The following is a 15652-nucleotide window of genomic DNA, read 5'->3' as shown; positions in this document are numbered from 1 at the left end:
ACCAGCTCTCCATCCCCACACCAGCTCTCCATCCCCACATCAGCTCTCCATCTCCACACCAGCTCTCCATCTCCACACCAGCTCTCCATTTCCACATCAGCTCTCCATCCCCACACCAGCTCTCCATCTCCACACCAGCTCTCCATCTCCACACCAGCTCTCCATCTCCACACCAGCTCTCCATCTCCACACCAGCTCTCCATCTCCACACCAGCTCTCCATCTCCACACCAGCTCTCCATCCCCACACCAGCTCTCCATCTCCACACCAGCTCTCCATCTCCACACCAGCTCTCCATCTCCACACCAGCTCTCCATCTCCACACCAGCTCTCCATCTCCACACCAGCTCTCCATCCCCACACCAGCTCTCCATCCCCACATCAGCTCTCCATCTCCACACCAGCTCTCCATCTCCACACCAGCTCTCCATCTCCACACCAGCTCTCCATCTTCCCATCAGCTCTCCATCCCCACATCCAGCTTCCAGCACACAGCCAACCACTGGAAGAAGGTTCCCATCTCACTAGACCCCATGGGCATCACTGGGATGTCACATTTACGAGCATGTACAGCTGATGGGGAAGAACCACAGCAGTACCTCTGGTCCTTATCTGTGCTTCCAGAAGCACTTTTTTGTGCTCCCAACGCAGGCACTTCCTTGTCTTGTTCACATGGGCTCCAGCAATTGCCCCCCTGCCTCCTGTTTCATGCCTGCTGTGCACCAAAGATGCTTTTGCACAGGTTCTGGATGTCATCATTGTTTGAATATCGTCATTTGTCAGCTGAATGCCTTGGCATCGTGCATAAATCTGAATTCTTGGTGTGGAAATGTCTCACAGCTGATAAAACATTCAGACCCGATGTAAGTTAGCTGGCTTGTGCTGTGCATTTTGGAGCTGACCTCCAGGGGGAGGGGGAGGAGATTGGGGATGAAAGGGTTCACATCCCCTCCTCCCACCCCCAGGAAAGGGGCCTTAATAGCTCAGATTAAGGCTGATCTTCAGCCATCTGAAATGAACCGAACCAAAGCAGGCTCCTTCTGCACTCAACAAAGGAGATGTGAGTCTCCAAAGGACAGCTCAGCCCCTCCATAGATAAATGCCTGTGATAGTTGAGATTTAATTGGGTCAAGGCTGATTAAAAAAAAAAAGTGTAGTTGGATACATTAAAGCTCTCATGAGCTATATACCACTTCTTCCAGAGTCACAACATTCAGGGCACTTGCGTAAAGCCAAGAGGAAATGGAGGGTTGGAGACGCCTGTGGTGGTGCCCCGGAGCCACGATGTGCCCCTCTCATCCAAAACCTCAGAGGACAACACAGCAGTGTGACCCCATCTGCCAAACCCTCTGAGCAGTGGGGGCAAGCCACAAAGCTGCGGGTGGGCCGTCCCTATGAGACACACTGTGATGTGGTGCCATGGGGACTGCAGTGCAGAGCTGCTCTGTCTGCTGTGAGAACCACCAGAGAAATGGGATGAGGAGGAAATCCACGAGCATCCCCACAGCAGGATGTGATGTGGGGGCAGGAAGGGGCTGTCAGAGTGGTATCTCAGCCGTGCCCAACAGAAGCATCTGGCAACTGGTTTCTTGAGAGGCTCCCATCAGTGGTGCACGTTTCTCTCTTAGTTCACCCTTATCAGACCCTCCAGTCACCCAAATTTTGGGGTGCCCATTGATCAGCTCAGCTGAGATGCAGTGGAACATTCCCACTGTCACACATGGCCGTGCACCACGACCCAATGCCATGGAGACAGCCATAGCCCTGGGTCTCAAGCATTAATGATCTGGATGATGGGGCAGAGCCAGACCTCAGAGAGCCAGCAGATCACACACAGCTGGTTGAAGACGCCCCAGAGGCTGAGGAATGGGCTGCAGGAGCCCCTGGAGTCCAACCAGGAGATGTTCAGGGTGCACTGATGGTTAGAATAAAAGATTTGGCAAAGGATGCTAGCACGAGAGGAAGGAGTACTGCTGGCTTTGATAAGGAGTGTTGGCATGGCACTGTAAAGGGAGTCCCTATTTTACTGTAGTGTGTAGCTATATATAATAATATATAGACAATACACAGATAATGACATGTTTAGTGACTACAGGACCAGGTGATGCTCAGGAACAGAGCATGCCGAAGGGCTGGAGGTGTCTTTGAGGAGGAAAAAGCAGCTGACAAGGATCTGCTGCACAAAAGGCAGGCACAGGCGTGCAGAAGAACGCATCTGGGACCAAGCTCTGGCAGGAAATGTAATTGTTATTAAAATAGAGTGCTGTTAATTAATCAAGTGCTGCTAAAAAAGTCCCCAGCCAGTTGCATGCTGCAAATACATCCTGCGCCAAGAACACGAAGGAAAACCACTTACCCTCTGTGCACTGCTAACTTTTTCCAGAGAGGTCTTTGAACTGGCAAATATTTCCTGGTTATTTACTCACTGGAGGAGTCCAGTGGAGGTGGGCTGGTTCACCCCATGGTGAAAGCATCCCTTAAGTACAAGAGGTGTCACACAGGGGAGTGACAAAGATGTTTATTTAGCCCTGCCCTCACTGCACGTCCTCCTATGCCACCCCAGGGAACGCAGCTAAGAGAAGTGACCTCACTGGCTTGGGGTGAAGGGAAAATAGAAGGGTTTTGTGTCGTCCATGGAAGCTCCTGATGGTGAGGGAGATGTTGTAGGTGGTGTCTGTGCTGCAGAAGCAGTGGTCTCTGGGGTGGAGCAGCGGATAGGTGAGGACATATCCTAAAAGGATGGGTATCAAAAAGGATTCTGCCTGCTGCCTCGGCCAAGAACCTGTACCAGCATGGGTTGTCTTGGCCACTCTATGACCGCGTGCCATGCACAGGGCCAATGAACACTGGAGAACCTGTTGACCCAACCTGAGCACTGCGTTGGCCATCTCTCATGAGCTGTCCCAAACCAGGATGTGGTTGTGGTGGGAATGACTCACCAGGACCGAGTTGTTGGCGATGCTGACGGCACTGCAGCCGGCGTAACAGGGAGAGATGTACTCGATGCCGTCGGAGCCACAGATGGGGTTGTAGGCTTTCCTGGGGCAGTTACATTGGATGCTGCACTCCGAGGCGTAGTGTCCAAATTCAGAGCTACAGTAGAAAAGAAATACTGATGGATGGCACTGAGCATGATTAATATGCATCTTATACAGAAAATATAATATATACAATATTTATAATATATATAGATATACCTGTTTATATAGGGTTAGGAATGAAACACTAGTTGCTTAATGCTGAGCCTCTCCCATGAGGAAGATCCCATAGAAACTCCATGTTAAACCCCTAGAGCCTGGGAGTAGCATTCACCCATGGTCCAGCATGTTGCCCAATTCTTTCATTTTGTGTTCCCAAGCCCTAAATGTGGGGTCTTGGACCTTTGTGACCCACAGAAACCACTTTGGGGCCCGCGGTGACCACAAGAATGTGAATGGGTCAGCATGCAGAATTTGGGGTGGAGGGATCTGGGGAAGACTGCGTGGGCAAGGAGTCACAGTGCTCCCAGGTCTGGTTTCTGGCCGTGTTATTAGCCTGGTGAGCAACGCCCTGTGCTTTCCAAGATGAAATTTTAATCTTGTGCTCTTTGTGCCAAAAAAAAAAAGCCAACAACGCGTTCTCTCAAGTTTCACAACCAGTCAATGAAGCTGGCGTGAGTAAGGACGCTGTAGACTCAGATTTATTCACAAAAGCATGAATCCCTTGCCTTGTTTTAAGGAAATAAACACGATTTTGAGTGTTCTGCTCAAGTCCCAGCCCAGCCCCAAAGCGTGGCCCCCCAACCCGCTCAGCTGCACACCTCTCTCTGTAGGTGACGCCGGCAACCTTCTGTGTGGGGCAGCCAAGGAAGACGAGGGGGAAGGCAAGGATCAGGCAGAGCAGCATGCCGAGGACACACATGGCACTGCACTGCTTCAGGGACATCTGGAACCTCTTCAGGATGGCACCGCCGACCACGATGCCAACCATCGCCCCCGGGATGTTCACAGAACCTGGGGAAAGGCAGATCCCACAGCTTGGTGTCTGACCTCCAAACCAATGGGTTTCGTGGTCATGGTGGGAATGGGTTGGGGTCGGACTTGGAGACCTGGGGGATCTTTTCCAACCTTCACAATTCTATAAGTGGTCATGGTGGGAATGGGTTGGGGTTGGACTTGGAGACCTTGGAGGTCTTTTCCAACCTTCATGATTCCATGATTCCATAAGTGGTTGTGGTTGGGATGGTTGGGGTTGGACTTGGAGACCTTGGAGTTCTTTTCCAACCTTCATGATTCCATGATTCCACAAGTGGTCATGGTGGGGATGGGCTGGGGTTGGACTTGGAGACCTTGGAGGTCTTTTCCAACCTTTACAATTCTGTCATTCCAGGATTCCAGGATAGCTATTTTCTGCACAATGAACCACTGATGTAACAGTGTGTCCGTTTTCTGCTCTCATCATTACAAAACTGTAAAGGTTTCCATGACAGATTTGGGGTTTTGAAAATCCCAGCTTATAAAGGGATTCTGAAGAAGTGCAGTGTGTTTAATTCATCAAAGGATCAACAAGGAAGTTACCTTCAGCCCATAAATACCCTATAAATACCCAAGGAAGGAAAGGATTTCCGGCTACATGAGAGCTTTCAGTTCTAACAGAAAAAGGAGAAGCAAGATTTAGCAGCCAGGAGTGAAAGATGGATAAATCCATATGAGAAATACACCACACATCTTTAATGCCAAGGGTAAATCAAGGCTGGGCACGACCCAGTAGGGCACATCAGTGGAGAACACCATCATTTCAGCACTTAGCCTTCCTCTTTTCTGCTTATTTTCTTCCGATTTATTTTTCAAAGATCCTCACTCTGAGGATGCACGCTGCTTAGAATTACATTTCAAAAGATCCCCCTGTCTGTTATCTAGATCCCTGGGTGCTCTGGCTGATTTCAAGCCTTATTCCTCATATCTTGGTTACCATGACACAGGTCCCAGCTTGAGAATGGACGTTCTGGGTATTAAAAGTAAAAGCAGTTTTGTCTCGTGAGAACATATCCTGCTTGTAATATCTTTGTTTCCTTCATAACAATACCAACAGCAAGAAATTAGTCCAATTTTTATGAGCAATTAATCTAACTACAGTAAGATTAAGAGAAGATGAAGACTCCAGCTGGGCTGCTCTCTTGCTGCAAAGTGTCTTTACAATGCACATGAGTATTTTTGCCATTTTTCATTTTATTTCATGCATGCTTGTTGAGAGAGCTTTCACTAACGGTCTGTGTAAAGCAATCCCTACCAGAGAAACGTGCACAAATCAACCCAGATGGTTCCTTGCTCCGTTCTTGCCATGAGTTGTTCTCCCCTCCTTGGTTTTCAAGAAGGAGCTCAGAACCTGGCACGTCCCCACGCACGACAGCGACACTTACCAATGATCATGTTGGCAAAGGAGGCTGTGAGGGAGAACTGTCTCTCCAGAAACTTCCCCATGAAGGTGGCTAAGCCAGCAACCATGGCCGAGAGGTTGACCTGAGCCAACACCACCAGCAGGTAGACGGGGTGGCGAAGGTTCCTCAGCAGGACCACAGGAAAATCTGGAAGGAGAAAGGGCAGCCTGCTGCGTACAGAGGGGAACAGCAAAATACCACCCATAGAAAATGGCATAGCTTTGAAATTTCCCCAAAGTTTGGGGATTTTGGCAGTGGTGTTGGAACTGGACGATCTTTGAGGTCCCTTCCAACCCAAGCCGTCGTGTGATCCCATGGAAAACCCTGTGCAGGATTAACAATTCGGGATTACAGATCACAGAATCACAGAATCACCCGGGTTGGAAGGGACCCCAAGGATCATGTAGTTCCAACCCCCCTGCCTGGCAGGGCCACCAAACATCCACATTCAGATCAGGTTGCCCAGGACCCTGTCCAACCTGGCCTTAAACACGTCCAAGGACGGGGCATCCACAACCTCCCTGGGCAGCCCGTTCCAGGGCCTAACCACTCTCCTAGTAAAGAACTTCCCCCTAACATCCAACCTAAATCTTCCCTCCTTCAACTTGGATCCATTTCCCCTCGTCCTGCTGTTGTCAGCCCTTTTGAAGAGTTTACTCCCCTCCTGGGTGTAGGTTCCCTTCAGGTATTGATAGGCTGCAATGAGGTCACCCCGCAGCCTTCTCTTCTCCAGGCTGAACAAGCCCAACTCCCTCAGCCTGTCCTCATAGGGGAGGTGCTCCAGCCCCCTGATCATCTTAGTCACCCTAAGGGATTGGTGAGGTCTACCAAAGATTTCCCTTATAAAAAGGCAGAACGAGTGCTTTCAGGGTTTATCATTTCAGTTATATTATGTGGTGGATTGGATGTGAAGAAGTCGGGTCGAAGCATCAGTGGTTGCATACATGTCCCAAGGAAACAGCCTCGGTTCCTTTCCCCGAAACTTTCTGCCATGGCATGAAAAAAAACATCTGGGAGGTCACTAAGTGTTAATTTGTTTGTTTGCTGTGGTTGAAACTGCAGTGTCCTTTCTGTTTCGGTAGTAAAGATGCTTCTCTATTATTGTTATTACTTTCAATGGTTAGGATGCATTTTTCTGAATTACAGGCAAGAAACAACGCCAGCAGATTCCCCCGAGGCCAAATTCTTGGTACTTGAGCAAAGACTTGCTGAAGGGACACTGACACCCACCAGCTGCAGACCTCCAGCCCGGAGCTGCTTCTCCCCCATGCTGAGCCCTCATTCTGCTCATGCCTTTGCTTTGCAGCACGTAAGCAGAGGGCATACATAAAGGCAACTTCCAGACAAACAGCAGATGAGCTTCCCAGATGAGGGCTCTGAAAGCCAATATGTTGGAGCAGAGATAAGGAATTAACAGGGAGGATTAATGCGAGGGCCTTGCTGTAAATTAACAGTGTTAATTCCCGGCAGCTCACAAACATGGGGACAATCTCTCTATCTGCTCCAGCAGGGAGAACCATCTGCCAGGAGCTGCCCCAAGCTGTGCATTCACTTCTATTGTTTTCGTCCTAAAAAGTCACATGAAGAGCAAAGACCTCTCCATGGCTGCCAGAGGGTGACCAAATGCAAAGGGAAAGCTCGCCTTCATGGGAGCATTCCCTATGAGCTCAGCATTCTGCTCCCAGGGTTGTGCAAACAGCTGGAGATGCTGGGGCCAAAGGAGGGCTCCAGAGAGAGTCCAAAGAGTGCAAGGTCCACGAGACAAGGACATGGGCATGTGGGGATGAGCCAACAGGGGGATTTTGTGATCTTGGAGGTCTTTTCCAACCCTCACGATTCTATGAGAGGGCAACGGTGGGGATGGGTTGGGGTTGGGCTGGATGAGTTTGAAGATCTCTTCCAGGCTTTGTGATTCTGTGAGATGGGTTGGTAGTTGGATAGCCTTATAGCTCCAGGTAGCCTGATATTAAAAGCATGTGGAATAAAGTCCTAAAAAACTCTTTAAAAAAAATAATATATATATATACATAATATTATATATATATATATATATTTTTTTTTTTTTTTAACAAAAATACACAAAACTTGAAACCATCTTTAGGCATCACCGAGAAACCAACAGGTCACGAGCCCCAGATTTTAATTGCTTTGAAGATCACCTTTCATGGATTAATTCCCAAATTGTGCAGCAGCGGCTGAGCGTCCTCCCAGGTGCTTTCAGCAGAAGGCTGGAAATCAGCAATGGAAATTAGCGATGGAAATGACTTCTAGCTCACTGATCTCATTGCTGCGAGCAGATCCAAAGGCTGCGAATGGAGCACAGCAAAAGGAGCAGGGAGCAGCCCAAAGTCACCCAGCACATCTGTGCAGGAGCCAGGATTGCTCCCCACAGCGCTCTGACTTTCCTCATTTTGAATAGCTCTGGTTATTGGAGCCTGCTTGTTTCTCAGGAGTTGAGCTCACTGTTTGGAAAGGTCCCCAGTGCTTTGCCCCACACACAGCCCCATCCTGTTATTGAGCCTGCGGATGGAAAAGCTCTTCCTGTCCTTGAAGTGCAGCCCCCGGGGCTCTGCAAGCTGCTCCTCACGCCTCATCCCACACAGACCCAAATCCCAGAGACCTGACGGAGAAAATGAGAATACAGAGAACCTCATCCATGGGCCCGAGCTTGTCCTCGCTTTGAAGCTTTCATAGGGAAGTCCTGGGATGGAGGTAGAAGCAGTCTGCTGTGATCTCAGTTTGATGCGATTCCTGACGGGATCTTGATGCTTTCCTTCATCCCACCCCAAAAGGAAACCCATAGCCGTCAGCGTGGCCACGTGCAGGAACACAACCTGCAGAAATGCACAGGGCTTCCTGTCCCTGTACCCCCCTGGCACCCCTTGGGATGCTGGTGGAACACCAAGAAGATGAGCCCCAACCCACATCTTCTTGCCAATGGCCATCTCCATCCAGCAGCGTGCAGATGAGTCAGCTTCTAACTAATTAACTTCTAACTTCTTTCGGCTTCATCTAATCTGCCCCTGTTACGTCATCACACACCACCTACCATCCGTATTCTGGATCTGGTGAGGGTTTTGTGGGTGCAAGGATGGCACTGTAGGCTGGCACTGGGCATCACTGCAGCCCCATTTCTGTAAGCAGGAGGTATATATTGAGCTGCTGGGGCTGAGATCAGAGAATCACAGCATCACCAAGCTTGGAAAAGGCCTCTAAGACCACCAAGTCCAACCTCCAGATGTCTGAGTGAGGTCCAGCCCTGAGCTTTGCCATTGCTGGTTTTACAAAACCTTGGTCACCTCAGCAAGATTGCTTTCCTGGCCAAAATTACAGATTCTCAGGGTTCAGACTTGGGGATAAACTCTTGGCAATAATGGATTTATTATCACAGCCCTGATGCAAACTCCACACAGAGGCCAGGCACTTCCTCCTCTCCCCACCCAGGTACAGGGAGCTCATTTTTACTCATTTTGGGGGGGCAGAGAGCAGAGCATCAGTGTGAAAAATCCCAACTGAACGCCATAAATCTGCTCCCACACAACAGCTCCCAGCAGCGGTGTGCTGGGTGAATGGTTTGCTAAATGATGGTGCAGTGAAGTCAGTGGGGGAACGGCCCCCAGGTTGGCTCTTATAGCTCAGCATTGGGCTGCAAGTGAGTGGAGCAAAGAGCAGAATGAAAACCTGCCCACACTGGCTGTGCCTGTCTTGTGCTGACCTTCGTAAAACAAGAGAGCTTTCGATAAATGAAAGGGATAACACTTGGGAAATAGATGTGGATGGACTGCAGGGGGTCACTTTTCTTAAGTAATTGCCCAAGAACCAAATATTTATGTCAAACAAACCTGACCCGTAGCCTCAATAGACCCAAACCCAGCTGATTCCCTTCAGTTCTAAGTGCATCACTAAGCCCCCCGACTTCCAAACAAGCTCATTGCTCTGGATTAATTCCAGCTTGCACAGACATGCAGCTGGTTTTAAACGCTCAGACCCTGGCTGCAGCCATCCCCTGCAGGACAAGCAGGGCAGCGTGGCTGTCACGTTGTCACCAGGCTTGACAGACAGGAGCTGGGGAGGTTTTGGGGGCAGGACTGTGATCACTTGGAAGCTGAGCAGTAGCAGATGGTGGTACTCAAGCAGCAAACCCTGCTCTAACTGGGCACCCCTCTCCCTTCTCGTGGCTCTGCTGTGGGTTTGCCCCCTCTTCCTTGCTAGATTTGGTTCTGGTGCAGGGTTTGGGTTCCATTTGGCTTCCACTTCCATTGACCAGATGAGCCATGAAGCCAGGCAGTGCTGAGTGCCCCCACTCCCAGACAACGAGATGGGGCTGAGCCCCTCTCATACAATGCTTGAATCAGCACAGGCTGGGCTGTGGGTTGTGTGCAGACAAGGAGGAAATCTGTGAATTGCATTTGAGCCAGCAGGATGCCTACCTGCATCCTGAGGGCTGAGCACAGGGAGGAGTATCCCTCTTTCCTATTAGCATTGACAGGATGGATGAATGGGACACTGCCCATTGCCAGGATGGGTGGACGTGCAAGCAGGGAAGACACAGAATCACAAAACAATTTAGGTTGGAAAAGACCTCCCAGGTCACCCAGTCCAACCATCAGTCTGGCCTACTGAGTGCCATCACCAAACCACGTCCCTTAGTGCCATGTCCGTGTGTCTTTTTGATACCTACAGGGATGGGGACAGCACTGCTGCACTGGACACCTGTTCCAGTGCTTGAAGCCATGATGGACCAGCAAGAGGATGAGGTCCAATGCATGCTTTCTTTCCCATGCACTCAACTCCCTCACTCAGACCACTGATAGAAACAAACTCCCTGCCAAGCCACAGACTTACATTTGATGAACTGGAGTAGGGAGAGGTTTTGCACGTGCTCGGACCTCGACCTGAGCTGGCGGAGCACATCCTTGCTCTTCTTGCTGCTGATCTCCTTCCCACTTGTCACCTGTGGACAGGTAAGAGTTGATCAACACCAACATTCCCACCCAGCTCACCCCTCCCACAGCTGTGCTGAAGGAAGAAAGGGAAATCTCCCTTTGGAATCACAGCCTGGGGAAAGCAGAGGGCAGCCCACCCTCCACAGATGGAGCTGTGATGCTCTGCGTCCTGCCAGCAAATCCTGTCATCAGGATGAGAGCACCCATGCAGAAGTCTGCATGACAGGGCCTTTTTTTCCCCTTTTCCCCACAGGACTGAATTGTATTTCATATCTATGGGCACACAAACCCAAGAAACCATGTACACCTGGGCAAGATGTACCTAAATGAGGCAAAGGGAGCTCTCATTTGTGATGGAGGATGTGGATTTCTCCAGTTTTGGATGGAGGATGAGCATTTCTCCTCAGTGGAGATGGAGATGGGGACGCAGAGGCAACGATGGGGATGTGCCAAAGGCTCTGGGTTGTGCTGTGCAGCTGCAGACCCCTCACCTCTCTCAGCCTCTTTCCACTGTTCTGGATTATGAGAATCCCAGCTGAATTCTAGCAACTCTGCTCTCTTCTGGTGCCTTTATAGGTTTTGCCCCTAAGAACAACAGCGTGGAAGGGATATCCATTCCCTCCATGGAAGGGACCTCCATTCTGGGGATCAACATAGCTGCAGGGCAGATGTGTCCGGGTCTCAGTGCTTACAGCCCTAATTTAGTGTCAGTTGGTGGTTGGAGCTTTGTAAGGATGGGATCCATACCCTGCCTGTCCTGCTGCCACCACTCCAAAGCAGAGAGAAAGAGAGGTGGGACGTGGGGCCCTTGGATCACTCCAGCTCCATCCTGACCCCCTTAAGATCCATCCAAGAGCAGCACCCTACATCCCTGCACATCATCCTGCACCAGCAAGAGGGAGGCCAAGGGAGAGGGGAGTTTTTTGGATGCACTCGTTCTGCAGGTTTTTATTGGTGGGACGAGGGCATGAAGTAGGTGAGAAGTGCTACTACAGAAGCATTACATGGAGAGGGAGCTCAGGGGGAGCGTGGTTTGATGGAAAACCACAGCTTATTTTCAGCCAGCGGCCCTGGGAGCCACGTCTGACATCCCACATCAGCCAACGTGAGTCAGACAAATGAGTTCATCTGATGGAAATTAGATGTTCTACATTCCCTACAAGAGCTGGATGGTTTGTTGGTTGAAATGAGCTCTTTTTCTCTGAAAGCACGACATTAAACACTGGAAAGGTCACGATGTCCCGTGCTGAGAATGCCACTGTCTCTTCTGAAGTCTCTGCACAGCAGCAGTGGGATCTGTGCAGCTCCTTCTCCATGTGCCATCGGTAGAGCACAGAGATTGATATAATCATTTCAAATGCACAGATACAAATCCAGTTCCTCCCGCTTTTCCATCAGGACCAGACAGGCAGGAGCAAAAACCACAAGTATTTGTCAAAAACGAATTCAAGCTGTTGCTCCCTGCAGCTTTCCCAGCTGACAGCTGCTGTTGTTTCAGAGTGGGAACAGCATGCAGGGCTGCACACCCAGAGCCAAATCCACATCCCCAGTCCTCGACATCCCCCCAGCCTCTGTGTAAACATGACAGATCCGTGTGCATCTCCATACAAGGAGCAAAGCCCTGGAGGAGAACGCAGGATGCACTGGCTCAGATTCACAGTATATTCCTGCAGGAGGAAATGCATTCCTGAGGGGTGAAGCAGGAAAACTGGGAAAGCAAGCAGGGAGGGAGCGGATCCTGCTTGCCATGGGGATTTCAGTGTTGCATCACGCATTGGCATGCTGACATCACTGGGTAAAACAACGCAGGTTGGTGGCTCGGCGCTTCCCAGCCATCTGCTGAGGTGTCTTGCCAAAGGAAAACAACCAAAAGTAGGAAATGTCGTGCAGAATGGCCCCGTGCTCTGGTTTTTTTTTAGGGTTGTTCCTTAAAGGGCTCGATGGACCGGGCTGCCGTTGCATCCTTTGCTTCTGCAATGGGGTTTTGTCTAATGCTGTCAGGCTTCTTGGGATGCTGAAGGAGGCAGCTGGCTTTTGAGGGGTCTTGGTTGGGTTTCCCAAGAAAGCACCAGCAAAACCATTGGCTCATGCACTCACTGAGGCTGGAAAAGACCTCCAAGGTCCCCAACCCACCCCACCATCCCACATCCCTCAGTGCCACATCCCCACTGCTCTGGAACATCCCCAAGGATGGTGATCCCCCCAGTCTCTCTGGGCAGCTGTGCCAGTGCCTGATCACTCCTTTAGAGAAGAAAATGGAGCATTCTTGTCCCATTTCCATGCACAGACACAAATAAATCAGACACAGCGGAGCAGGGCTGGGAGCCAGGGGAAGAGCAGGACCTGCTTTGCAGATGGAGGTGGCTACTGCAGCCTGGTTTCACACGGATACACCATGGGAAGAAGGGGATAAATGACCCTCTTTGTGACATACAGATTTTCTGTGCTTAATTTGGGGTTTCCAGCAGATTTCCCCTCTGGCTGAGCTGAACCTGCCGCTCCAGGCACAGTGCAAAGCAAAGTCAGCGAACCTATTTAGGTGTTGCACAAACAAAACGTGAGACCTCATCGCCTGGAAAAGCACCCACCTCCCTCCTGACAAGGTCGTGTTCCTTACAAACGCTCCTCTGTGTCTCTTCCAGCAGACGTGGGTCCCCCAGGGTCCCATTTCCTTGAGTGCTGAAATAGCCATCCTGCAGCCTTGCTCAGGTGGAGCCAGGTGATTATTTTTAACTCTTCCTGTATTTGACATTCCATTGGGAAAATCCAACCACTGAGATCAACACTTTCCTGTAACGCAGCAGCTTCTGCACCATTGCACTCTGCCACCTGCCCTCCGAGTGCTCCCCAAATGTCCTCTATTTCCAGGCTGGTGCTTAGAGGTTTTAATGGAGAAAGGGGCTCTGGGGAGAAAGAATCTCAACAAATGCTTGGATTCCCCTGCCCAGCTCTTTAACCTTTGGCCACCAGCTGACAACACAAAAAGAGCGGATCATTGAAAGTTCCCTGTGGGTTCTTTTCCTTTCTCCGTGCCCTGGAAGCAAACCGTGTCACTGCTGGATCAACGTGGGAGGATTCGGATAAATGTGGACTATTTGTCCCAAGAGAGCAATGGGAGAAGTTATTTTTCACTTCCTCTCCATTGCACGAGGTCCCTGGGACAGAAAAAGGCAAGTCACTGCCATCCCACAGCATGGGACCTGGGAAGTTCCCTGCTGATCTGTCTGCAGGATGTTGTCCTTGGTTTGCCAATTCCTGCCCCATAGTGTGAGGCACTGCTGAGATCGTAGAATCATAAAATTGCTCAGGTGGAAAAGACCTTCAAGACCATCAAGTCCAACCTCGACCTAACCATACGACCCTAACCCTGACAACACAATGCTGAATCATCCAGTCATGAGATGGATGGGTTTAAGCATGGAAGAAGGGAGGTGACATCCCAAACCTCTGCTCTGCCACATAGGTCTCCTACCTTGGTGTTTCCCTTTGCCTTCAGGCATCTCCTCAAACAATTCAGGGGTGAATTACAAGTGAGAGCTGAAGGGATGGGCAACAGGGGATTCATCTCACCCAGGGACAAAGCAGAAATCCCAGCAGATGCTCTTTGGGGGCCAACACAGAGCCATTGCACTGCTGCATATCCTGAGAGCTCCTACACTGCCCACCCCTCCAGCCCAGCCATGAAATGCCCCCCAAAATCCACTGCAAAGGCACGAATCCACTGGCCAACCCTGTTCTCTCCCTGCTATCTTTGGTGGCATGGATCCTTTCATATTCATGCTTCCTTACAGCCCTGATGTTTCACGTCTCCAAGCTGATCCAACACACGTGGGGCATCGGGATGAAGAAGGACGCAGCACAAAAGAAGCTTTGTCTCAGTCATCTCTTCTGGTGTGCTCCACATGGATGGGCTACACTGGGCTTGGGGCTGACAAAGGGTGGATGGCAGCATCCTGTTCTCCCTCTTCAACAACGCCAGAGTTTAAATAAACAATGGAAATCCAGTATGTCAGAAGGAGAACAACAAATGCTCCAGGTCCATCTCCACGTGGTGCAGCCACGGAAGGAGTAAGAATGAACTGAAGATGGTTTTTCCAGGAGAGGTGGGGTCCCCCAGGGGTCGGTACTGGGGCCGACCTTGTTTAATGTCTTTATTGATGACCTGGATGAGGGGATTGAGTGTACCCTCAGCAAGTTTGCAGATGATACCAAGCTGGGAGGTGGTGTTGATCTGCCTGAGGGTAGGGAGGCCCTTCAGAGGGATTTAGACAGGCTGAACCGCTGGGCTGAGGTGAATGGGATGAGGTTCAACAAGGCCAAGTGTCGGGTCCTCCATTTTGGCCATAACAACCCCATGCAGCGTTACAGGCTGGGGGATGAGTGGCTGGATGAGTGTGAAGAAGAGAAGGACCTGGGGGTGTTGGTTGATGCTCGGCTGAACAGGAGCCCACAGGGTGCCCAGGTGGCCAAGAGGGCCAATGGCATCCTGGCCTGCATCAGAAATAGTGTGGCCAGCAGAAGCAGGGAGGTTATCATCCCCCTGTACTCAGCACTGGTGAGGCCACATCTCGAGTATTGTGTTCAGTTTTGGGCCCCTCACTACAGGAAGGATGTTGAGGTCCTGGAGCGTGTTCAGAGAAGGGCAACGAAATGGTGAGGGGTCTGGAGCACAAACCTTATGAGGAGCGGCTGAGGGAGCTGGGATTGTTCAGTGTGGAGAAGAGGAGGCTCAGGGGAGACCTCATTGCTCTCTACAACTTCCTGAAGGGAGGCTGTGGTGAAGAGGGATTTGGCCTCTTCTCCCAGGCAACGAGCAGGACACGGGGCAATGGCCGCAAGTTATATCAGAGGAGGTTCAGGTGGACATAAGGAAGAACTTCTTCTCTCAGAGAGTGGTCAGGCACTGGAATGGCTGCCCAGGGAGGTGGTGGAGTCACCGTCCCTGGCAGTGTTCAAGACGTGTCTGGATGACGTGCTGCGTGATGTGGTTTAGTACTAGTGGTGGCAATGGTGATGAGGAGACGGTTGGACTGGATGATCTTATAGGTCGTTTCCAACCTTGTGATTCTTGTGAAGCGCCGGCCCTGCTGCAGTGAGCTGCATTGGGAGAACCAGCAGAAGTCAGGATGGTTGGAAAAGAGGGCTCCTCGGGTTGGAGAGGTCCTCGGCACAGTGCTGAACAAGGTTAGTGCTTCCTCTTTTGTTTCAGGTGCTGAGAGGGCACCTTTTCCCCTTTCGGACCCGGGATGGATGGTACAGCACTGACCCAACTGCCTACCGGGGAACTGGA

At 50.7% G+C, this 15652-nt stretch overlaps 1 protein-coding gene across 3 annotated transcripts in view; it reads right to left on the bottom strand.

Moving 5' to 3' along the window:
- SLCO2B1 (solute carrier organic anion transporter family member 2B1) overlaps window positions 1–15652 on the bottom strand; it is a 43359-nt gene that overhangs the window by 4194 nt on the left and 23513 nt on the right. For all 3 annotated transcript variants that reach the window (XM_048933618.1, XM_048933617.1, XM_048933620.1), the window contains 4 exons: window positions 10262–10370; window positions 5399–5563; window positions 3800–3992; window positions 2940–3093 (listed from right to left, as the gene is read on the bottom strand). In XM_048933618.1, coding sequence (XP_048789575.1) covers window positions 2940–3093; window positions 3800–3992; window positions 5399–5563; window positions 10262–10370 — 621 coding nt within the window. The remainder of the gene's footprint in view (window positions 1–2939; window positions 3094–3799; window positions 3993–5398; window positions 5564–10261; window positions 10371–15652) is intronic.

This window comes from Lagopus muta, chromosome 1, assembly GCF_023343835.1.
Source record: "Lagopus muta isolate bLagMut1 chromosome 1, bLagMut1 primary, whole genome shotgun sequence".
Taxonomy (NCBI): Eukaryota; Metazoa; Chordata; class Aves; order Galliformes; family Phasianidae; genus Lagopus; species Lagopus muta.
The sequence above is the reverse complement of the archived record's forward strand: the minus strand, read 5'-3'. Positions and strand labels throughout refer to the sequence as shown.